This window comes from Eutrigla gurnardus (assembly GCF_963514095.1).
Source record: "Eutrigla gurnardus genome assembly, chromosome: 9".
NCBI lineage: Eukaryota > Metazoa > Chordata > Actinopteri > Perciformes > Triglidae > Eutrigla > Eutrigla gurnardus.
The window spans coordinates 11,571,479-11,594,947 of NC_139923.1; the positions used below are offsets into that span (position 1 = coordinate 11,571,479).

General features: G+C 40.3%; 3 protein-coding genes and 1 pseudogene across 5 annotated transcripts; 3 read left to right on the forward strand and 1 right to left on the reverse strand.

The window, feature by feature from the left end:
* Positions 1-788: 788 nt before the first annotated feature.
* pkmb (pyruvate kinase M1/2b) lies at positions 789-7,595 on the reverse strand. Of its 2 annotated transcripts, none has more exons than XM_084016771.1 (11): positions 7,542-7,595; positions 6,221-6,399; positions 6,006-6,097; positions 4,552-4,683; positions 4,235-4,421; positions 3,845-4,115; positions 3,603-3,753; positions 3,364-3,516; positions 2,335-2,501; positions 1,516-1,697; positions 789-1,367 (listed from the first exon to the last, which is right to left on the reverse strand). In XM_084016771.1, the coding sequence occupies exons 1-11, from the start codon at positions 7,559-7,561 to the stop codon at positions 1,261-1,263; spliced, it is 1,641 nt and encodes a 546-aa protein (XP_083872897.1). In that variant the 5' UTR covers positions 7,562-7,595; the 3' UTR covers positions 789-1,260. The 2 variants fall into 2 exon arrangements, with proteins under 2 accessions (XP_083872897.1, XP_083872898.1); XM_084016772.1 differs by having other exon boundaries at positions 7,546-7,567.
* A 4,091-nt stretch (positions 7,596-11,686) lies between these two features.
* LOC311018032 (protein mono-ADP-ribosyltransferase PARP6-like) lies at positions 11,687-16,978 on the forward strand. Its single transcript, XM_084016769.1, has 22 exons — positions 11,687-11,769; positions 12,102-12,200; positions 13,049-13,143; positions 13,233-13,293; positions 13,404-13,494; positions 13,582-13,648; positions 13,798-13,947; positions 14,035-14,170; positions 14,300-14,431; positions 14,536-14,631; positions 14,725-14,817; positions 14,897-15,022; positions 15,107-15,172; positions 15,328-15,395; positions 15,505-15,553; positions 15,716-15,828; positions 15,922-15,994; positions 16,167-16,236; positions 16,354-16,433; positions 16,529-16,592; positions 16,683-16,767; positions 16,874-16,978. Exons 1-22 carry the CDS (start codon positions 11,767-11,769, stop codon positions 16,968-16,970), a joined length of 1,914 nt encoding a protein of 637 aa, XP_083872895.1. The 5' UTR covers positions 11,687-11,766; the 3' UTR covers positions 16,971-16,978.
* A 1,669-nt stretch (positions 16,979-18,647) lies between these two features.
* Positions 18,648-19,574, forward strand: LOC311018042 (ribonuclease P protein subunit p25-like protein pseudogene; annotated as a pseudogene). Its single transcript has one exon. The product of its transcript is annotated as a ribonuclease P protein subunit p25-like protein pseudogene (transcript).
* Positions 19,575-20,515: 941 nt separating this feature from the next.
* On the forward strand, positions 20,516-23,469 carry cox5aa (cytochrome c oxidase subunit 5Aa). Its single transcript, XM_084016783.1, has 5 exons — positions 20,516-20,675; positions 21,508-21,624; positions 22,876-22,997; positions 23,098-23,219; positions 23,316-23,469. The coding sequence occupies exons 1-4, from the start codon at positions 20,603-20,605 to the stop codon at positions 23,209-23,211; spliced, it is 426 nt and encodes a 141-aa protein (XP_083872909.1). The 5' UTR covers positions 20,516-20,602; the 3' UTR covers positions 23,212-23,219; positions 23,316-23,469.

Below are 23,469 nucleotides of genomic sequence, written 5' to 3' on the forward strand. Positions count from 1 at the left end.
AAAACGCCGGCGAAGTTTCAGCCTTTAAGCCGGATTATGAATAAAGAACTGCATAGTGCCCACATTCAAAATAGCCAGGATTGTAATCTGTCAGATATTTGACTCGTAAGTACAAAGAAAATGATCTGCTATGTTCATGGAGTTGATAACTTCTGGATTAGTGAGCATTCGGTGCTACAATACAATGGATGGATGGATGGATGGATGGATGGATGGATGGATGGATGGATGGGTGGGTGGGTGGATGGATGGATGGATGGATGGATGGATGGATGGATGGATGGATGGATGGATGGATGGATGGGTGGATGGATTGGATGGATGGATGGATGGATGGATGGATGGGTGGGTGGATGGATGGATGGATGGATGGATGGATGGATGGATGGATGGGTGGATGGATGGATGGATGGATGGATGGATGGGTGGATGGATGGATGGATGGATGGATGGATGGGTGGATGGATTGGATGGATGGATGGATGGATGGATGGATGGGTGGGTGGATGGATGGATGGATGGATGGATGGGTGGATGGATGGATGGGTGGATGCATGGATGGATGGATGGGTGGATGGATGGATGGGTGGATGGATGGATGGATGGGTGGATGGATGGATGGGTGGATGGATGGATGAATGGATGGATGGATGGGTGGATGGATGGATGGATGGATGGATGGATGGATGGATGGATGGATGGGTGGATGGATGGATGGATGGATCTTGCTGGAATATGTAACATCTCTTTTCTCAGTTTGGTGTGAAAGTGATGACGAGCAAACACAGTTGAACCAGGAATTCCTTTTAATGGGTAGAAACTCCTCATGGCAGATTATTTTGTGCCAACTGTCAGTTCAGCATGGGTGAAGACAATTGCAGTACATACTTATGTTTATCCCTGGATAATTAAAGAACCCAAACACAAGGAAATGACAAAACGTGTATTTGACTGTGCATGCAATGGAACACTGATTTACAGTCTGTTCACCGTGCAAACAGAGTTGGCACACACACAACAGAAGAGTTTCCACTGAAAGGAAGTTCAGTCTCTGGCAGCAGGATTTAGACAATAAATTACACCTATGGACAACGGGAATCAGGGAGTTACTGTCTGTAAAAGACACCTTCAAAAGTCCTTTCGGCCTGGTTTTGGATTTTCTGTTGGTGATGAAGACCAACGAAGAAAAGTCTGACACATGGGGGAGGCAGGTTACAGGGAAGCGGATGGGGGGCGGTCGTCCTTTGATGATGATTTCGTTCAAGGCACCAGCACAACTCTCATAGTGTTGGTGTAACCTGTACCTGGGCGCCAGCCGGTAACAACAATGGCAACGTCGCCCGCCTTGAAGAATTTGCGGTGCTTGCCTATGGATCGAGAAAAGAGAAGCGTGAGTGGAAAAATAACAATTCACTTCATTACATATAAAGTCATGGTGACAAAGTTAACCAGTGCCTCCTGATCCCATAATATAACAAAAACATCAAATAAACAAATAAATAAATCAACACTCACCAACTTCCAGGGCAAAGTTCACACGCAGGTCAACATCCTCGGCCCAGACATCATTGGCGGGCTTTGTGTAGAGCACAGGGTAGATGCCGCGGTACAGGTGGGCCTGTCGGGCGGTCTGCCCACAGCGGGTCACAGCGATGATGGGGGCACGGGGCCTGTACTTCGACAGCAAGTGAGCGGACCTGCAGGTAGCATGTCATTATTAGTACAAAGAGTATATTCATTTTATCCCCAAAAACTTAGACCTGCAACAATTGATGTTTGGCCACTTGAGGACAGTGGAGACAATTCCATTTTTAAGTTGATATGATGAACTAAATGTTGTACATCCAGAAGCTAGGTATTCATTAGAATTTGTGCCCAAAATGTCCTCTTTTAGCTCTGTTTTGGTCTCTACCAAATACCTCTCTCTGAGATAATTAGCTGCCACTCCTTCACATCCAAGTACTCATTTGATCCACTGTGAATATGGAAATGTTAATTATTGCTGCTTGGACTGTGGCATTATCTTTAGGAAATCCATCCAGCTGACAGTAATGCGTTTTCTGTATCATATGTTTTGCCGATGACCTCTCAAGTGGAGAGGAATGAACAGGGAGTTAAAATTAACTTAACTTAAATGTCAGGGTTCAGAACTCAAAAGGTCACAAGTGGAGCACAGATTGTGAAAGCTGGCACACTTTGTCTGAGCCGAGGGCTTGTGTTGGGGAGTAGAGGCGGGGGGATTAATGTTATAATGCACCACTTTCTCTGCTCACAGTGGGAGTGTGTAGGATATTATGAGTCAGCTTCACAGAGGAAATTTACAGGACTTCTCACCTGCCAGTCTTGGTGAGCACGATGATGGCGCTGGCGCAGCACTTGAAGGCAGCCTCGACGGCACCGATGGCGACGGTCTCCGTGGGGTCACGGGTCAGATGAGAGGTGCGGCGCAGCTCCTCAAACATCTGCCTGTGGTACATAGCTGCCTCTGCTTCACGGGCAATCTGAACATGAAACAAAAAAAATGAATTACAGTCATGTTAGGCTGCAGTCTCACAGCCAGGCTGCAGGAGTTAGTCTTATTTTATTTGCAAAATAAAATAAAATAAAAGCATGTTTTATTTAAATGTATTTTAAAATAAAATAAAGCATGTTTTATGTATGTATATTAAAGGACAAAACAAAGGGGTAGTTAACCTCGGAGGTCTTCATAGCTTAAAGCACACTGAGACATGAAGGACTGTTGCTGTGCACTGCAGATCCTCAGACACATGCTAATTGAGTATTATGAACACACAGATGAAGCACAATGCAAAAGAGCACAGCAGATGGACGGAGGGAGGGGCGGTACAACAGGGATGCTCAAAGCAAGTTGAACAAATACTAAATGAGCTGTCAGTAAAAACCCAAGCTGGTACCAAGGATGCGACAGCTGTTTTCTCTTCATTCTACATGATTTAGAAAATACAACTTACACCACAAAACACACTTGATCTTAAGCATCCCTGTCTTCCATGAACCGTTTGTATTTACTGTCACTGAGTTGTATATTCAGTTGTAAACACATTTGATCAATGTGTTGATTCATTGTTTATTATTCAAGGACAATTAACCAACTCATGGAACTTGTGGTCAGATGATTATAATAAATTATTCAAATCCATAGTGTTCGGTTCTTCTGAAAGTGGCCAACAGCTGAGAATTCCTCTGTTAAGTGCAACATGTTGCTTAAGTCATATACATAAAAGTGTTTTGATACTGATACTACGGGATCTCTTACAGCTTTCTCAAACACATGAACAACCGATTACCAATGCAATCATGCAAACACTGGTATTGTCTTGTAACGGTCAATGGCGCTCTCACCATGTGCTGTGTGCGCACGGCCTCCAGGGGATAGTCTCCCTTGGCGGTCTCACCACTCAGCATGATGCAGTCGTTGCCATCCAGCACGGCGTTCGCAACATCGCTGGCCTCAGCGCGAGTAGGGCGGGGTTTCTTGGTCATGCTCTCCAGCATCTGAAGGGAAACAGCAAGATTCTTTGTTACACTTTTCATTTTCAAAATGCTTTTCACAAAACAGTCATCCTATTGATTCCACAGACCTGTGTGGCACATGTGATGGGCTTGCCGATCCTCATGCACCTGCCGGTCATCATCTTCTGAGCGATAAAGACCTTCTCTGTTGGGATTTCAATGCCCAGGTCTCCACGGGCGACCATGATGCCATCGCTAGCCTCCAGGATCTCATCGAATCTATCAGGCATAAACAATAACATCAGTTTCAAAATTCTCCCAAGATCCCCAACTGTGCGGATTTAAATGTGACGGCTGGTAATCCACGCACCTGCGCACACCCTCGTGGTTCTCCAGCTTGCTGATGATCTTGATGTTCTTGCCCTTCTCGCCCAGGACTTTCCTGACGGCGTGAACGTCAGCAGCCTTGCGGATGAAGGAGGCGAAGACCATGTCCACACCCTGCTCCACGCCAAACTGCAGGTCCTGAATGTCCTTCTCAGACACGGCAGGCAGGTCAACGGCAGCTCCAGGCAGGTTGACGCCCTTCTTGCTGCCCAGCGTGCCGCCATTCTCAATGTCACACACCAGGAAGTCGTTGCCTTAGGCCACACATAATGAAGAGAATCTCAATTTCCACCATTACGCAGAAAGGTTGAAAGACAAATCGGCATGAAAGACCGACAAGATGGACCAAACGGATGATTGCTTTTGTGCGTACCAACTTCTTTAACCTTGAGGGAAATCAGACCATCATCAATGTAGATGTGGCTTCCAATCTGCACAACCTTGGTGATGTTCTTGTAGTCAAGCCACAGAACCTTCTCGTCACATTTCTCCATGAACTGGGTGTCGAGTGTGAGCTTGATGGTTTCACCCTTCTTGAGCTCAACTTCAGCAGTGCCACTCTAAACAAGGCCAGGGAGAGAGGACTTTTTCTTTCTCAGAAAATGGCTGCAGGAAACCTTCATACAGTTAATTGTGGAATACATTTAAAAATGGCCTCAACGGAGCCTTGGTCATTTGGCAAGAACTCACGCCCTTGATAAGTCCGGTCCTGATTTCTGGTCCCTTGGTGTCCAGAGCGATGGCCACTGGTCTGTAGTCAATAGATCCAGCACCGAAGCTCTCAGTTGCATCACGGACATTCTTGATGGTCTCAGCATGGTACTGTTTGAGGTGGGGTGTTAAACAGATGTTACCACATTGAAACCCTAAAAATAGAGTAGCATAAAAAGTGACCGAATTTACTTTAAGTGAACTAAGTAAAAGCACCAACCCTTTTTTTTAGGGGGGAAATATCATCTCGACATGTGTCATATGCTTAAAATGGACATAGAACAAACAACAGGTGGACACGCAGTCACAAGGACACCACGCTTACATAACTATACACAGTAAGTCTGGAATGACAACTGCAGTATATTTTTAGCTCATGTCAATTTCACTGTACATACTGGTATACAGCTGTGAGGGATTATATGAATAGTTTCCAAAATACTTGATTAGATATGATTTCATTTGATTAAAGCAGGGCTTTTGACAAACTAAATTAAAATCAAATCCATTTAATTTCCTACTTCATGTGATGGATGCATAGAGCTGCTACACTGTCTGTGTATATGGATCTACTAAATACATACCACTTTATGTTAAATAAGCAAAACAGAATGACTACTGTCCTCATTCAAAGATGAACGCCTCACTTTGGAAGACGTGTCTTCTACTCGCACTGTTGCTGCGAGGCTGACTCTTACAGAAGACCTATTTATAGCTGTGCTGACAACTGACACGCCAATGATACAGAGGCCGGATCTAATTTGCCCTTCTCACAACAAATCATATCCACTAAGTTGTGATTTTATGGAGTTCTGCCTGTTCATTTTATTATTTTTTCTTGCTGAAAACCTGACTGAAATACAGACTGGTCTCAAATTCAACTTTTAAGAGTTGAGCCACATTTAAAAAAAAAGCATTGCTTTCAACCTTTAAAGATCCAAATATCAACTGTGGGTATTCATAATACAGCTGAAGATAGATTTGAAGGCTCGTCCACTCAGGTGACAGTGCAAAAAGGTAAAGAGGCATGACTTTTAAAGGCGAAGGGTCAGTAGTATAAGGTCGGCCAAAGAGTTGGCGTTGGTACAGTTGTCTTGCCAGATCTCAAGCTACCATTCACACTGTGACTGAACAGGCAAGTCCAAGTTCATGGCTCACATTACAGCCACAGAGAGTTCCCAGACCATGAGAGTAATATCACACCGATGGCTGGAGTAGTAAAGGGCAAATCCACCCTGAATCATTTGCAGAGGGTAAAGAATCTGCTGTACTTCTGTCTCTGTTCAAACTAGGTGGCCACTTTGAATCAGTGATGTCACAGCCGGTGTTTTTGGCCTGGACAGCCACTGGTAAAGCACATGCAGTGAAGTTTTGGAGATGCAATCATGTGGTCATTTAGAAAGAAGGGATTGTGTTTCTCATCCTCGACTCACTTCGTGTGTGCCGTGAGAGAAGTTCATTCTTGCAATGTTCATCCCAGACTTGATCATTTCCTTGGACATGTTCACAGATCGGGTGGCAGGTCCTGCATCGAGACAGGTGAATGAATACAATGCTGAATGTGATATTTGTAAGATACACTGAAAATTCTTTGGTCGTTAAGAGTGCAACAAGCGATGAATCAACAGGGTTTGTTAAGGAGTCTGACCGATTGTGCATATGATGCCAGTGTTGCGAGACACGGCGGGTTCCGAGTCGATGTCCAGCAGGCACTGGTGCTCGAGCATAGTGTCTGCCATGGCAGCATGCATCTGCTGAGTGTGAATGATGGAAGAGCCCATATCCTTTGACTTCGACATGACTGGATCTGTGTCTGCGGGAAATGTCCTGTGGAGACAGAGGAGGACACAACGTGATGATCAATCAGTACCTGACAATCTGACCACTGACATGTATTGAAGGTTATTATAGGAGGGTTTTTTTCATGGGCCACACACAGAAGACAGTAAATACTTTGAGTTGTCATCTTAATGGTGACACAAAAGCTACTGAGACCAACATCTTGTAATAGAAGCTACATTAAGGTAATAAATTATCACATAAAGGTTCTATCGAATGTCTAAATGGACTACACTAATAGGAAGGTGTGACCTCTTCAGTGTGACCGAACAGCCTGTGCAAAGAATAACAACAACAGTATGCGCCTGTCTGACTGCACTCTCCCACATTCCGCTGGAAGATTATGTGCAGCTGAAGAAGAGGAGCCGGTCACTTGACAGAGGCTAATGGTAATTTACACAAAAATATCAAGAAGCCAAACAATGTTCATTAAAAGGACAAAGAAGCTGAGTTGTGTGTTGTCAGTCCGAAAAAATAATAATATAATAATAATAATAAATTCATAACAATTACACTATAAAAGGAAAGTGTAAATAAGTTAATAAATACATATATATACAAGGTCAAAGCCACCTTGCAGGAATTCTGAGGACTACTTTGTGTACCATAATAGACAATTGCAAAGAAAAAAAATTGTCATAGGTCATACTTTTGCCAGCTGTTTGTTGCATGAAGACAGGAAAGTTTAAAGGAACATGCAGTTTGAGTACAAACAAATGTTTTTATCTGCACAAGAAGCGAGGCAGAAATATAGTGCCAGAATGATACAGATAAATAGATCAAATCTACAGGATTAACAAATAAAGCAACGTTATAGAGGTGTGTGGGACTTTACGTATGCACAGTGTGCATAAAGGAACTGTATTTGCACTGTATTTAGGTACAGCTTATTTTATATTTGAAATATATTTTATATCTCAATACAATGTATGCATGATGATTATGTCCATGCATAATAAGATAACTAATAATAAGTAACACAATCACTCATGCATTATAATTGATATTTTTGAAGACAAAGTTTATTTAAAAATGAGTTTCTTTACTTTAAAAATTGATTTAAACAACTAAATGAAAAGCTCCTCTCAGCGCGATCTGTAATATAGTTGAGTCTACTTGCTGCTACTCACCTACTGAGTGAACTTTGCATGGACCAAGACGCCAATGGTTCTGTTGGAGCGACAGGTTTTATTCCCCTCACTGACCGGGACTACTTTCCTGTGCGAACGACGCCGGGTGACACGTGATATAGGGCGCAAGAGTTAAAGCACCGTTTACCGTTTTGACAGTGAGTTGAACATTTCATTTTCACATGTAAATTGCTATATGTACGTTAATATAAAATAAAATGTCAAATTTCTAGATAAAACCACAGATGTTGGACAAATATTGAGGAAGGATATAGCGCAGGTGCGAGTGTTGTTCGCCTGGCCAATCACAAATCGCTGATAATATTAGCCTGGGTCAAAAATTTGGACCTGAGGCACCCTAAATTATGAGCAACAGAGTGCCCTTAAACTATAATTTAGTCTGTACTGCTTTACTGCTTTTATTACATATATCTAATTATTTATTATTACTCTCATTTTCTTTTCTGACTTTTGGTACCGTTGTTGTATAGTATATTAGTAATTATAGTACTATATTGATATTTTATTTATAATTACATTTTATCTCAAGGACCAAGGAGTTAAGTCATTTGCATGTTTCAATGTAAGATGTTTTATGGTGGAGTGCCTTGATAACTCACTACATATACATATTTGTTTAATATGGGTTACTTGTGTGGACCAGCCCATATTTGGGCTTTTATTTCTGACCCGAACCTTTACTCTAGCCATGCTTAAATGCAATTCTTACACTAAGCTTTCATTCATTATTACTTGAACACAGACTGTAAATCTGCTAAAGCTCTTTAAATATGTGTATTGGAAATGTATTTCTTACTTTCTGTTCTTGTGAGGACATTACAGTGCAGAAATACAAAAACACATGTTTTGGATTTGTTCCCTTTATCTATCTTTCCAGGTCGAATAAGCACCAACATCATGCAACATTTAATAAGAAATGTTTGTTTGTCAAAATCCCACATTGCTTCAGATGCACATCTGGCCACAACTATGTCAGGAATTATTATTTTTATTATTTTTTAATTGTATTATTATTATTATTATTATTATTATTATTATTATTATTATTATTATTATTATTATTATTATTATTGTTTTTCATTATTTCATTTAGATGTTTTTTTGTGATTTAATGATGATTTAATTGAATTAAACTAAAATGTCCCCTCCCTTTATGTTTGCAGTATGATATCTCATTTGGAAGCTGAAAAAGCATCTCTTTTATTTATTTGTTTACATTTCAGACTTCATGTCATACAGTGTGACGAGCAGGACTGCTTTATTTTAGGGTTTTTTATGAGCTCAGAGGGGCTGGGATTGTAAATTAGAAGAAAAATGCATCCAAGCTGAAAGGTTTATGCAGTGAAAGGTATGACAGCTGATGGGTCAAAAGCAACATGCTTGCAGAGAGGCAAACTTAATCTACTAACATATCACACAAATGAACAAATGCAGCATTACATTCAATCACATAGCAACACATGGCACCCTGTTACCAAAGATAGTGTAACCCCATATGTCTGCTTGTCACTGTTAGTGTGTACTCTGGCAGATGTATGTGTGAGGAACATATTAGGAACATGATGTACCGCCACATAAAACCAGATCCACCCAGTGCCATGTTCAACATGTAGTGCACTCAAATGTGCTATCTCAGCCCTGCTCAGTAATCCAATCATATGTACAATAGTGGCACTCTTTCTATCCTGTGTGTGTAATTATTTTTAATTTTTACAATTGTCAAGTAATGATAGCCGTATTTGTAGTTGAAAAATGAAATAATGTTTGCTTAAATTACTACCATGTAGCAGTTTTATGTAGTTTTGTCAATGCTGTTTAACAACATAAGAATGAATAAAATTAGCAATATTTCCTCTGGACCCCATCATTTACGACTCCTAAATATTCTTGGAGAAAGTGGATGCTGTGATGCTTTAAGAGTTGGAAATCTGATTCCAAACTGACTTTTACCCTCCTCCCATCCGTGTACAGCTAATGTACAACCCAAAGATGGACTGAGGCCAGCAGAGCTACTGGCCACAGAAACATGCCACAGTTCTCCTGGTCAAGACACATTTACAGCCAAATCCATACTACATTATTACTTATGATTATGAGTCTGTAGTCTAGAGTAGTCTTTGTTTCACTACCTGCCTTTGTATGTTTCACATTTTGAAGAAAGTTAGTTTCCCATTGTTTCAGTGTTCCTGGTCTGTTTTTTGGGATCTGCTTCTGTTGCCTGCCTCTTTTTGGACTGCCCTCTGTAAGTGTATTCCCCATTAAATCATTTAACACCACCTGCTGCTTCCTTGTCACTGTTCTCTTCATGGGTCTAAACCTGCTTCATTTTTGATTGGCTGGACACTGTTCTCCCACAATGCATTGCACAAAAGCAGCATTACTCATAGTTGAAAACATTAATTCAAACTAATTGTAGATATAAACAGCGTTGTGAACACCCAAATCAACATTTGGATATATAAATTACATATATAATATATTATATTGATATATAGTTTCATTGTCAGTGACATTCCATGAGTACTGTTTCATTTCACAGGTAGTACAATACAGTCAAGCGTCTCTCTCAACCACAGCTCTCTCTTGTGGACAAAAAGTTGAAGTGTCTTCTGGATGAGAGTCAACCTGCTGAACTGTGTGCATTTATGAAGTTTTTGTACATAATTAAGCCTCTAAATTGTCTCACTAATTACAATATCTTTTTTTTATTTTAGCTGCACAAGTTCAAGTCTATTTTTAAATTGAATGCTTTCTACAAATGACATGAGTTACAGAACAATGATGGATTGGATGTCGTGTTCAAATTGTGTTTGTTTTATGCTGTAAATGTTGAGAGGTCTAGCTGGTTGAGAGACTCATATAATTGTACCCAGAGAGAAAGAGGGATCATAACCTCAATTAGAGATCTGTTTAAATAAAAGATTTCCAAGTTTTTAATTATCTATTTCTTACAGTTTACTTCCTGATAATTCTTGATTTCGACTGTTTGGTGTAACTAACAGAAACTGTTCATCTTGCGGGCAGATGAAGCCTGTAAGCTGTGATATAACAGTAGGTGTATCAAATGAAAAAAAGAGTGAGTGCGACTCAAAAATGACTATATAAAAATAAATTTCTGTGCTGCAATGCCACCTTTGTGCAGCTCACAATGCTCTGTTGCCTCTTTGTCTGACACAAGATGACTCACCTCACCAGAAATGTCAGATGCTTTGTATTCAGTTCCTTTATGTTCTTACTGTTCATAGCCTTCAGAATGGAAGAAGTGTAAAAGTACAGGGGTCATGCTATTGTGCCCACCCACTATAAATAAACACGTCCACAAACAGCCAACTCACGTCTAAGTGGATTACTCTGAGGAAAGCACTTGTTGAGTGAATACTTGCACAGATGTAGTCCTAGAAGTGTCTAATCTGGCCAGACTGCAGAGCAGCAGGCGACTGCTAACAAGGGTAACTGCAGATTAAGGTCAGACTGCAGAGCAGCAGACAGACAGGAAGACTAATAAATCCCAAACATCACCTATATCACCATCCTTTAAGTGTACCACCAGGGAACTTTGTCCTCAACGTAGTCTTAAAAGTGATGCATGAACATGACTGATCTGGTCTGGAGGGATAGTATGATACATCTCTGGTCTCATCCTCTGCCTCTCCTCTCTCTGGACCAGCTTCAGCCGATCAGGCCGTCAGTATCTGCAGCCAATCATGTGACTGAAGACATGTGGGACTTCCTGCTGTTCAAAACCAGAGGGGGAGAGGACGGCAACACAAGTAGCCAGCCGAGCCACCAAACAGGACTATTCATTGTTTTTTCAGCATCACATAGGGATTAGAGTTTTTTTAATTAGTATTTACTATATTAGTATGACGGTTGTTCAAGTGGATTATGTGGGAAACCAAAGGTTTTTTTCAGAAATAAAAGGTAAGAACTTTTTTGTCAGTGACATCTTTAACACATTATTACATGTTCCTGTCTTTTGAATGACCTTATTTTCAATAGTGCAGATGCAGAGGCAATAAGAATAATTTTGGTTGTGAAAATATAGCTTTAATTGTGAAGAACACACTGAAAGTAATGTGTTATATTTTTACTGTAGAGGCAGCTGAACTAATTAAGTGTCATATGTTTTTCCAGCGTAGTGTTTAGTTGTCAGTCACAGTCAGCCTCTTGATTGTTGCAGAAAAAGTGCCAAAGAGCTGAACACATGGTGAGTCTAATAAGCCCCAACTATCCCTCTCCCATTCACATTATGTTCATATTATACTCTTAATATGGCAGTCTGGATTTATGTAGGGCAGTATGTTGTCTGAATTGACAGGCTTGTCTCTTTTTTTAGACCTTAAATCATCAGCCAATCAAACAATTTGTTGGTCAGCATTAAATCAGCAACAATTTCCATAAATGATACATTGCTGAAGTGCATATGTGTTTAAATCGGTCTGCATGGTTACTGACTTTGTTTGCGTGGACAGAAGGAACAAATTAGCGGTGTAAATAAGAGGATCTTTTGACTGACAGCTTCTCCCATTAACCCGACAGGAGACCAGGTGCCAGCAGTGGACAGACAGCCAAACTGAAGAGGACAGCGACTCAGAGGATATCCTGTGTGGAATCCCTCTAAGAGATTACTTTGTGGAGGTTTGAATGTTATTTTAACCTAATTTATTTTATCACCACACAGAGCTACCTACAGAAATGGTTGCATATGAAATTTGACTCAAAATCACAAGAATAATATGGTCGCAGGATGGCAACAGTTCCCTTAGGAGTAATGTGGAGTAAAGTTTGGACTCAAGTCTTTCTTGACACACAAAACTACAATATATCTTCATAACATTATAGACAGATATAAGGACATATCAGTTTATTAAGATTTTATCATGCATTTGGCAGACGCATCAGGAATATAAACAGGGTGTACATGATTTATTGCACACTATAACACATTTATGATATATGATTACACATGCAAACATATCCTCAAATATTAACTCTTATATTATGTATAGATCCTTCACAGGTGGGTTTAAATCTTCAGTTTGACAAAAAAAATGTCCTCAAGATCCACTTATAAGATTCCTTTGATGGCTTTCGACAGCAGCAAAGAAGTATTTATGAAGTGATAAATATGTATATCCTTAATTCATACAATAAACAAGTCAGAATCGTATGTTATTGAATCATTCATTATGCAACATACATTATGCTGCACAAGAGTGATCCAAATACAGTTGACAAATACATTATTAACCACTTAAATGCTCCTTATATCGGCTTACAACTACAGCATAGTGTGAGTATAAACTGCTAAATAAAATATAGAGGTCTGTGACAATAAAGTGTTTCCCGTTTTATACCTTAAGGAGGAGTAAAGCCATCTTTTAAGCCATTGTTGTAAATATGTGTGACTGGTTTAGTCCATCAGCCCCCTGGGGTGCTGAGCTGTTGGACCAGAAGGTGAAGTGTGTTAGCGTTTGTCTCGGCAGGAGAGCTGTGCCACTGACCTGACTCACCACTCTCAGCTGGATGCTGACATCGAGGCCGTCAGGACTTTGTATTCGGACTCTGCGGTCTCATTCAGGTCAGAACAGCTTTTCTTATTTGTGGTCTAAAAAGGAAAACTGCTGCTTCTATACATTGTGAAATTTCTACTTCCTTTTCTTCTTCCAGGGAGTATGGGTCAATTGATGACGTGGATGTTGACTTAAACATGAATGCCAACCTTTTGGATGTAAGTTTACCTACTATGCCTACTATGTTGTTGTTGTTGTTGTTGTTGTTGTTGTTGTTGTTGTGTCATCTTGGTGTGTTTAATATGACTGTGCTGTGTGGTGTCAACAGGAGGAAGTGGTCAAGGCCTGGAGAATTAACCCTTTAGAGCCCATCGTGATCCGTCTGCACTTTTCTTCATCTCAGTATCTGGACGGACCTGGTGAGCAGCTGCAAACCAGACTTACAATACATTTAAATATACTATAAGTCAATGTGACACATGATTAAGTGATGTTTCTCGCCCCAGCACCTTCGGTCGAAGTCTTTCAACCGTCCAGCACTGATCATTTCAGCCTTAGCAAACAATTACAGAAGTGAGTGTTCATACTAGAATTTCCATGCCAGTTATTTCACGTTGCAGTAGACTCCCCTCCACATAATTACAGATGTCACCTTTAGATGATAAACTTGCTAATATGGATGAAGATGTACTTATTGCTAACCCTTCGTTTCTGTTCTCCAGTGTTCTCAACATCTTCTTATCACAGGAGTGGAAACATCTGACCAATGAGAACGTTGTAGTCCGACAGAAGCGAAGACACAGCTGGTTCAGGCCAAGTGGACCCATCAAGAGATTTCGTGCGAGACTTAGCATCTGGCTCCCGCCATCAAAGTATGTGACAAAGAATCAAGGAGTTTTCTCACTGATTCAGTCTGTTCTGAAGTCTCTACTCACTGCATCCTCCTCCACTGTGAGCAGGTCCAGAGAGGTCCAGGAACCCATGATTAAAAAGAAGACCATTTCACCAGCGATGAACCGTTTCACAAATCCTACTAACTCCTTCACCATCAAGAACCCCACAGGAGAGCTTTTCACCTACACCCCCAGTGGAAAGGTGAATTCAAAACACGCCCGCTGCGACTTCAATCCAGTATTTCTGATGGCTGCTGCTGTGTTTGCAACAATCCTTCCAAGTTTTTGTGTAAGTGTTTAATACAAGTTGTTTGTGTCCCTCCTTCCACAGAGGGTGGTGCCGTCAGCAGTCAAGTCATCAGCACAGCTTAGCACAAAACAGCTGATCGAGCTGCTTTTCTCCTCCCAGGCCATCAGACACTGTAAGACCACCCCAACTCTGCAGCACGGCTTCTTGGTGCAGGTAAACCCCAATAACCCTGAGTGCTATTATATTTAGTCAGAGATCAAAATGAAGGAGTAACTGCACCTTTAATCATCTGATGATGTTTTTCTTTGTGTTCACAGTTAATGAGGTATGCTGAGCAGAGACTCCCCACGCTGAATGAGTACTGTGTGGTCTGTGATGAGCGACATGTGTTTCAGAATGGCACCATGTTAAAGGTACACTACAAAAAAATAGGTGATTTACTGATAACAACAAAATGTGGACTGTTAACTGATATTGTCACTATTTTGTTTTGTGCGTGTTTCTAGCCGGCAGTTTGCACCAGGGAGCTATGTGTGTTTTCCTTTTATACGTTGGGGGTTATGTCTGGAGCTACAGAGGAGGTGGCCACCGGTGCAGAGGTCGGTAACACAAACACACTATTTTCAATAAAATATATCATTATGCAAGATGTGTTGCAGTAATGGTTGTGTCCTACAGGTAGTCGACCTGCTGGTGGCCATGTGCAGAGCTGCCCTCCAGTCTTCACGCAAGAGCATCATATTTGAACCGTACCCTTCTGTTGTGGATCCGTGCAACCCCCAAACCCTGGCCTTCAGCCCTAAGGTATCAGCTGGACTCATTACTTGATTTGTAATTCATTCAGTGTTTTTATTGTAAAGGAATAATGTATTGTTGTTGTTGTGGCAGAGAAAGAGCTATGACAGGCTGCAAAAAGCACTGGACAGTGTTTTGTTAATCCGGAGGATGTCACAGGTGACTGGTTTTTAAATATATTGTATACTCATGACACCATTTTCAAAATACATATGTGGTTATTTCTTGTCTGAGAATAATCTGTAAAGCTGGTGAATGTTTCCTTGACAGCTGCATGAATATAAGAAATATATATTATTTTTTATCATATCCAGGGTCCATATTCTGAAACAAAGAAGCAGATGGACGAGATAGACCCTCTCGCTCATCCTTTACTACAATGGTGAGTGACACAATCCGAACAGATCTTTATTCGGTTTCATTAATGTTATATGTCATCATAGCCGAATGATTCAGATTCTAATCCCGGTGTGTGTTTGTATGTCTGACAGGATTTTGGCAAGCAACAGATCACACATTGTCAAGCTTCCACTGAACAGGGTATGATATAGTTTACAGATGAATATGATGTCTTAAACATACTTTGTTTTACAGCAGTAGAAGTTAAAACAAGAAGGACAAATATTATATGCAGTATATACTTACTTTGATACTTAAAATTGTATTTCTCTTGTCTATTTTTGATCACTTGGTGCACTATAGCAACTTAACTTCATGCACACACCGCATCAGTTCCTGTTGATCAGCAGCCCTCCATCCAAAGAAGCTCGTTTTCAAACTGCCAGGAAACTTTACGGCAGCACCTTTGCTTTCCAGTGAGTAAAATCAAAGCTGTGCCACTGATATAAAACTTTTATCACAACGCTACATACAGAATGTAATCTAGACCTTATCATCTCTTCTTACAGTGGTTCCCACATTGAAAACTGGCACTCCATTTTAAGAAATGGACTGATAAATGCCTCTTATACCAAATTACAGGTACAGTCGGAACATGCCAAAGAGTCTTTGATTCCAATATTAATATAAGACTTTAAATCTAATGTCACGTCAAAGTGGAGAGTTCAACTTTGGAGATTCTCTTTTTTCAGACATGAACTGAAATATTTACAATTTTAAATGTACTGAAGTGTTCCATTGTGTCTTATTTTAGCTTCATGGAGCAGCATATGGAAAAGGCATCTATCTGAGTCCTATCTCAAGTATATCATTTGGATATTCTGGTATGAATACATTCTATAATTATTTTCATGATACTCGGCATACAACATGTATACAATGATTGCCATTAGTTGTGGATTCTAGCATGCTTTATAAACGGATCCATCCTCTTTGTACAGAGATGGGTAAAGGGCGACACCAAATGGCCACCAAAGAAGAGCTCATGATGAAATACAACCAAATAAACAAAATCAAACAGGTAGATTATCATCCACTTCTCCAAAATGTCTCGTTGCACTCTGTATGAGACACCTTCTCTATTGTATCTCATCCCGTATTCTCTCTTTGTCTTAGGAACAGCCAGCACAAGCCAGGTTTCTGCAAAACAGGAATCTAAACTGCATTGCTCTCTGTGAAGGTAAATTTACATACGTGTTACAAAGAGCCTTGATGTGATAATAGGATTTTGTGACAGTGTTTTATAACCGTTGTCTGCATTTCTTGACAGTAATAACTTCAAAGGATCTTCAAAAACATGGCAATATTTGGGTTTGTCCGATATCCGACCATGTGTGCACACGTTTCCTCTTTGTGTGAGTATAACATGAAGCCACAGAGACAGAACTGCCTCCCAGTGTAAGGATACATCACCAGACCATAATGTAGATTTCTACAACGTTGTGCTTTTGTCTCTCTCAGGTATGAAAACGGCCAGGTGGGAGATGTCCACATCAACACTCAGGAAGCCAGGATTCATAGGGACATTTTAAAAGTAATTGCTTCAAAGCCGTGCTGAGAAAAACATTTTATATATAAAATGTTATCAATTTTATATATATATATATATATATATATATATATAAAATATATATATTGTAATTATATAATTATATATTCATATTGAATTTGGCTTTTAATGGTTTGACATGTGAACATAATATAATGCTTTATATCACATGTATCAGCTTTTGTTTGAATGAGAACAAAGGAAAGGAAGAAAAGTACCACTACAAAAAGATGGCATCTATTCTTTCTGTAATCAACTGCAATAATATTGGATGAATGTTTGTTTTGCGTGATGAACCTGAAAAAGCCTTATAACTTATTTATTTATTTATTTTAGCTTGTTTTTTATGTTTTTATAACCATACATTTTTTTAAATAAAGATTTTCAATATTTATTTATTTTTCCAACAGATAAACTGTCAATTTTAAATCTGGAAGGGCCACTTTGTTATTTGTGCACTACACGTTTTGTACCACAAGATGGAAGTATAACCAATAACAGTTACAGAGAGCTTTCTCGTTGCTAATACAGAGTGAACAAAACCCCTGTTATGACACTTATAATTCTAAATGTCTGTATGTACAAGCTGCTGCAGATATTAAAATAAGATAGCATTGTGATCATATTCAAAACGTGGGAGTCGACACGAGCCTGTTTATAAAAAAAGAAAAAGACGTAATATTCCAGATGTGTCACAGGAGTCGCACACAAAAATGATCACATGAGTTTTTGTGGCACATGCAGTGCATGTTATACCAATATGGCTAATTTTTTGTTTTGATCTATATTGCCACCACTGACAACCACATCTTTGTGCTCATAGTTTGAGTCAATGAATATCACTGGGTGCATACCATCCTGTGAGGCAGAAATGCACCATTATAACAGAGTACTGGTTCCATATGAGCCCCACAGCTGCCTTCTGACCTCCTCCCTTGACTCCGCTCCTCTAAAGATCCTCTGTTTGCATCTGGATACAGATATGTTTGCATAAATTCTGGTTTTATGCAAGTTTGGCAAAAAAAAATTCATAATTTAAAAAAAGCAGTAGCTCCAAGGTATGATTGTCCTCATAAATGTCATTGATTCAAAAGAGGCACAAATGAGGTTGCAAGCATTTTCTGGGTCAGCCCAGCAGGCGATGGACTGAAGGGAGGAGAACTGTGAAGTAGCTGCAATAGCCCAAAGGAAGACATTTTTCAAGGACCATATGGCTCTCTGATGGTAGAGCAGAGGGAGTGTTGCCTTAAAAGCCCTGATATGTTGACATAACTATTATTTTACTTCTAAATGTTGTTACCTCAGTGAGATTACACTTTGGTGTACAATCTGCAAAAAGGCACATTAAGAATGTCAACAATCAAAACCAATTCAGTTAAAACAATGGGTTGTTTCAACTGCACGCTTTGTTAAATCTCATTAACTCATGTTAATTCATCCGTATAATTCAAGCATCCACATGGACAAATAAAATCTCACCCTTCAGGGTTTAACAAAAGCTTCCCTCCAAACCCAACAAACTGCAATGTGACAGACATTATTAAATGCTGCGTGTGCCTTTAAGAGCACTATGTCCGACTCGACATGTCTCTGAGCCTCATATGTGTTTGTTGGCATCAGCTGTCCTCAGTGCTGAAAAGAGCAAGGACATCTTTTTCTTCACTTCAATGGGATTAGAGGAAGAAATACCCTCTTCATACTGCTGGCTGTCATCTCAGTGCTCAGAAGACAAAACTGGAAATGCAGTATATGGACAGAGGACAGAAAGAAGAGCAGAAGTCACAAGTTTGGATTACAAAGCTGATCAGTTTTTCGTTTCTTAGACCAAACGAACAAGAAATTTGTTTCTGATATCGAGGGAGGTATGCAAATAATTGGAGACCGCAGGCTCAGAAACAGCTTCCTGCCTGTTTTTTCACTGCTTTCTAAACAATGACTGAACCCAGGGGTCCTTTCAAGGGTCAGATGAGGAGTTCAAATGCTACAAGCAGCATCGTAATGGAACTGCAGTCTTCTTCGTTCGACCCTGATGTCCCATCTTCATCTCTGTCTCCAAAACTTGGCCAGAGCAACTTCAGGAGAGTCAGCCGCACAGAGGACAGCAGTCCTTATCCGATCCCGGGCCTGGCAGCAGACGCCCTGCACATGCGCGTGAAAGAAGGAAGCAAGATACGCAATTTGCTGCGATTTGCAACAGCTCGCATAAAAGCGGAGGGGAAAGACAGCAATGAGACATCACTGAGACAGGTGGTCTTCACTGGCTCAGGTAGAGGAGTCACCAAGACCATCACCTGTGTGGAGATCCTGAAACGTAAAGTGGGAGAACTCCACCAGGTGTCCAAGCTCTACTACAAGACAGTGAATGAGGTCTGGGAGAGTCCACAACAGGGAGAACCAGGCATAACCATTCAGAGTACAGTCCCTGCCATCTGTATCCTGCTCTCTAAAGACCCTCTGGATCCCCAGGAGCCTGGATACCAACACCCCCAAACCCTGAGTGTTCCCACAGAGGACCCAGAGAGATGCAGAGCTCACAGTCCCTCCTCACAGCTCACAGCTAAGAGAGTCTGTCTGGATGCCTGGAGTAGTGTATGTTCTCCATGACCGTCTCCATGAAGGATCAGAAATTTAAGGCTTGATGTGATTATTTTGATCATGGATTATTTAGAAGCATCAAGTTTGCCTAAAATATGAAATACCTCTGAATCTCAATTTTTAAATGTTAATGCTAATGTATGATATCCCGACCCTAAAGTGGACAATTGCCTCTGCCTCCAATGGCCAAACTGAAAGACATTCTCTCAGTACATATTTTACAATATTGCATCAGCATAAAACTTCACTGAAAATGAATAGAGATGTGATCATTTGAATGATTTGTAGCAATACATTTTTAAAGATGTAACATAACTCAAATAAATTTACCATGCATCTTAACATTGAGGTTTTCGCCCTTTTTTGAGCATGTGCAATATGCAATAGAACCCCTATGCAATAGAACAATTTAATTATTTTAAAGAGGCAAATTTATGTTATTATTATGTTATGTTATAATGTATGCATATTGCAGCTTGTACACTGTCAGAAGTCAGTTCATTTTGATCAGTTGGTTTGTGTTCATGTTTATAATCTCTCTTATCTGGGAAGACTTTTTTCCCTCCTGTTTTACAGTAAAATGGAAAAATAACAGTATTCAAGACCACAAGTGTTGGCACTATTTAACTCCCATTCTCTAATTGTCATCCTGACAGAACATGTCATATAGGCAACCCTTACATAAAGAAATAGGATATTTTTTGAAGGAATTGTGATATATATTTGGTTCATTGGTGAGGAAATTAGAACACATTGTATACACATAAATAATATGTATTGGGTTTTAGCACGATGCAGCTTCCATTGGGGGCACCACTTCTTGAAATAGAGTCAGAAAAAAACATACAAGGCTAAGGAATGGGCACTTCTAAGAATTAAAGTATTTCTGGGTCAAAGTCAGAGAAAGGGTCATCATAAGACAAAACCCCACCGAGCAGCACTTTGCACATGCGCAGGACGGGATCGCGTACGTGACGGGAGAAGCAGGCGAGCGCTAACTTCCTCTGAACAACTCACCGGTTTAGTGTAGCTGGCTGTCTAGCATCATGTTCAGAGCCGCCGTCCGACTCTCGGTCTCCGGTGTCCGGAGTTTAACCCGTACGCAACCAGGACATCAAGGTATTTGTTATGTTGTAATTTAGTATCTCATGAAACTGTCCCGGCGAAGTTTTAACGGAAGTAATGTGCGGCTGTCGGCACATTGCGGCGCCCACAAGGCTAAGATAGCTAGCTGATGTTAGCTTAGACAGTATATCTATCGCGTGTAAATAAACGCCGCACTGTTAAACATGAGCTACACATGTGAAATTATGTTAATATCTGTTATTACTAACATATAAAACATAACCCGAGTGAAATTGCCCGGGTGCTCAGCTCAGTGGTGTCCGTGTCCTTGCAATGACCCAGTTGTAAGGCTCTGTCTGGGGCCTGTTTCTGCTGCTGATGCTGGGTGCTAACACGCTAACTAGGTTAGCATGTCGACTATCGCTTTGTTCACCCAACTAGTCACCAGTATTCCTAACAACAAAAATAACAATAACAATCAGGAATCACGTGAACGTTACTTGGCTGGTGTAATGTTTTAGCAAACCTATTGCTATATTATCTTTACCTGTCAGGAAGTGCAGCTGAAACGCCGGATGTATGATAACTACAATTTAGGTTAACATTGTCCCCCATCTTATTAAATGTATTATAAGATCCTTAGCATCACTATACACGTCGTTTGTTTATCGGAGGGTATTCAGTCTGATGGGTGCAGCAGGTAGGTCATGTCAGGTCGTTGGCAGCGATCCAGCAGTATTACATTACATTACTAGACAGCATTTGTGCGTAGGCACCTTACTCAGTGTTGATACCCTTGGCAGGCTGTGCCCTTCTAATTTAATAACGCATGCATTAATTTATTGGTGATTGATCGTCCAACAAAAATTTGTTTCCCATCATGCAGCTCTCCTGGCCTCAAGGTGTTACTCACATGGGAAGCAAGAGACCGATGAGGAGTTTGATGCCCGCTGGGTCACCTATTTCAACAAGTCAGACATTGATGCATGGGAGCTGAGAAAAGGTATGTTTATGGATGACAGTGAAACTTACTCAGTAAAGTAGGTCACATTGAGGATTTGCTGCATTGTTGAATGGGAGTAACAATGTACATTCAATACTAGGGCAATGTTTTATTATTAAGTTTTCAGTACTAGTGCTAATTTGTTACTTAAGTTTGAGAACCGATGTCAACATTAATTAATATATATATAGTAAACATAGTTATTTGGGCTCCACTGTGCTTTGTTGACATAGCCAGGCTGGCTATTTTTGGTTATTGGTATTAACTTTACTATTCTATCTATAAAGTGATTGACACAGTACTGCCTTTCCAGAGTAATACATTATATTCTTGTCACAGAGTATTATAAACAGCAGTGCAGTGTTTGGCTTTTGATAAGCCTTCAGACACATTACTCTGTTATGGACCTTGAACTTTCTCCATATTTCATCATCTCAGTGGTATCGGAGGAATCACACGTTCTTTCAATGCAGGGCTATATTTAGTTTGAAGGGGGGGGGGGGGGGGGGGGGCACAACACAACAGAAGAGATGTTTTGAGTTTCAGGAGGGAATGCAAAACGGAAAGGCTCATTGTAAGGTGACAAATTATACGCCCAGAAACTTACGGAAATGGTTCCGTTGAACGTTGCACTAAAACATCTGGAGAAAGCACTTGTATTTTGAGAGAACAAGAATAAGGGAGGAACTATTCCATGTTTTTGTTGTTGTAAACCTTTCCCATAAATGACCAAAACCAGTCTGTCTCTCAGTACTTGCACATTTTCCAACCTTAGATGTGGCTCTCGGTGCTCATGCCTCTTACTGAAAATGCATTTTTTTTAAATGGGTTATAAATATAGTTTCATTGTTAAAACGGGCTCAGTAATTTCCTGAAACAGTAGATCATGGTATCTTTTAGCAAACATACTCAAGTAAATAGAGCAATACCTACTGCTGAAACGTCTACACCTTTACACACATGGACTAGTATTTTCAGCTCCGGGAAGGTGTGTGTGGAAAAAGCTCAACTCGTTCATTTTAATGAAGGAACATGTCACCCAGTAACTGTGTGGCTCATTTATGTTGCCGATGAAGATGCAGTCGATCAGACTTCTACTACACAAAAAAGTGCTTTTTGGTGGGGACTGTTCATTACTGGTTTTGGTCTTTTCGTGGGATGTATTTATATAGGACGAAAGAAAGAAATGCCGTGAATGTGTTCATTTCCATCTCTGTTTTCCAATTTAAAAGATGTAATTCTTTCTTTCAGGGATGAACACGTTGATTGGTTATGATCTGGTACCTGAGCCAAAGATTCTCGAGGCAGCACTGAGAGCCTGTCGGAGGTTAAACGACTTGGCGAGCGCCATCCGAATTTTGGAAGCTGTGAAGGTGAGAGAAAAAGAGCATCTCCTGGTGCTGGTCATTTTTAACCAGCATCTTTGCTTGTTGATAGTCATAAGTTAATGGTTACTGTGTCTCATTTCCTCAGGATAAATCCGGCCCTCATAAAGAGATCTACCCGTATCTGATCCAAGAGCTGCGGCCAACACTAGACGAGCTTGGCATTCCTACACCTGAAGAGCTCGGCATTGACAAAGTGTAGACGAGAAGGTATTAAAATGATCAGATCATTTTTGTGTGTATTATCACACACCAGATTTGTCAAAGGGGCAATCTAAGAGAGATGTTGTTTGTTTGTTTTTTCAGATCTAATGACGTTGGAATTCCCCAGGACACAAAACCGTTTTGCTTAACCGTTTGCCTCATATAATACGTGTGATATTTAATTTGGCCTTTATTAAGTTCTTTTGCTTGTAAAATATTGATGAACATAATAAAGGAAAGTGTCTGTTGAGTGTCA

Bases quoted from the DNA above. Each gene is read 5' to 3' on its own strand.
- cox5aa (XM_084016783.1), top strand. From the start codon at position 20,603: ATGTTCAGAGCCGCCGTCCGACTCTCGGTCTCCGGTGTCCGGAGTTTA. The intron at 20,676-21,507 runs GTATTTGTTATG...CCCATCATGCAG, and splicing joins TACGCAACCAGGACATCAAG to CTCTCCTGGCCTCAAGGTGT. The intron at 21,625-22,875 runs GTATGTTTATGG...TCTTTCTTTCAG, and splicing joins TGCATGGGAGCTGAGAAAAG to GGATGAACACGTTGATTGGT.
- pkmb (XM_084016771.1), bottom strand. From the start codon at position 7,561: ATGCAAAGTTCACTCAGTAG. The intron at 3,754-3,844 runs GTGCGTGGATTA...TATGCCTGATAG, and splicing joins AACCACGAGGGTGTGCGCAG to ATTCGATGAGATCCTGGAGG. The intron at 3,517-3,602 runs GTCTGTGGAATC...GTTTCCCTTCAG, and splicing joins CCATCACATGTGCCACACAG to ATGCTGGAGAGCATGACCAA.
- LOC311018032 (XM_084016769.1), top strand. The intron at 15,995-16,166 runs GTACAGTCGGAA...GTCTTATTTTAG, and splicing joins CCTCTTATACCAAATTACAG to CTTCATGGAGCAGCATATGG. The intron at 16,434-16,528 runs GTAGATTATCAT...TCTTTGTCTTAG, and splicing joins AAATAAACAAAATCAAACAG to GAACAGCCAGCACAAGCCAG.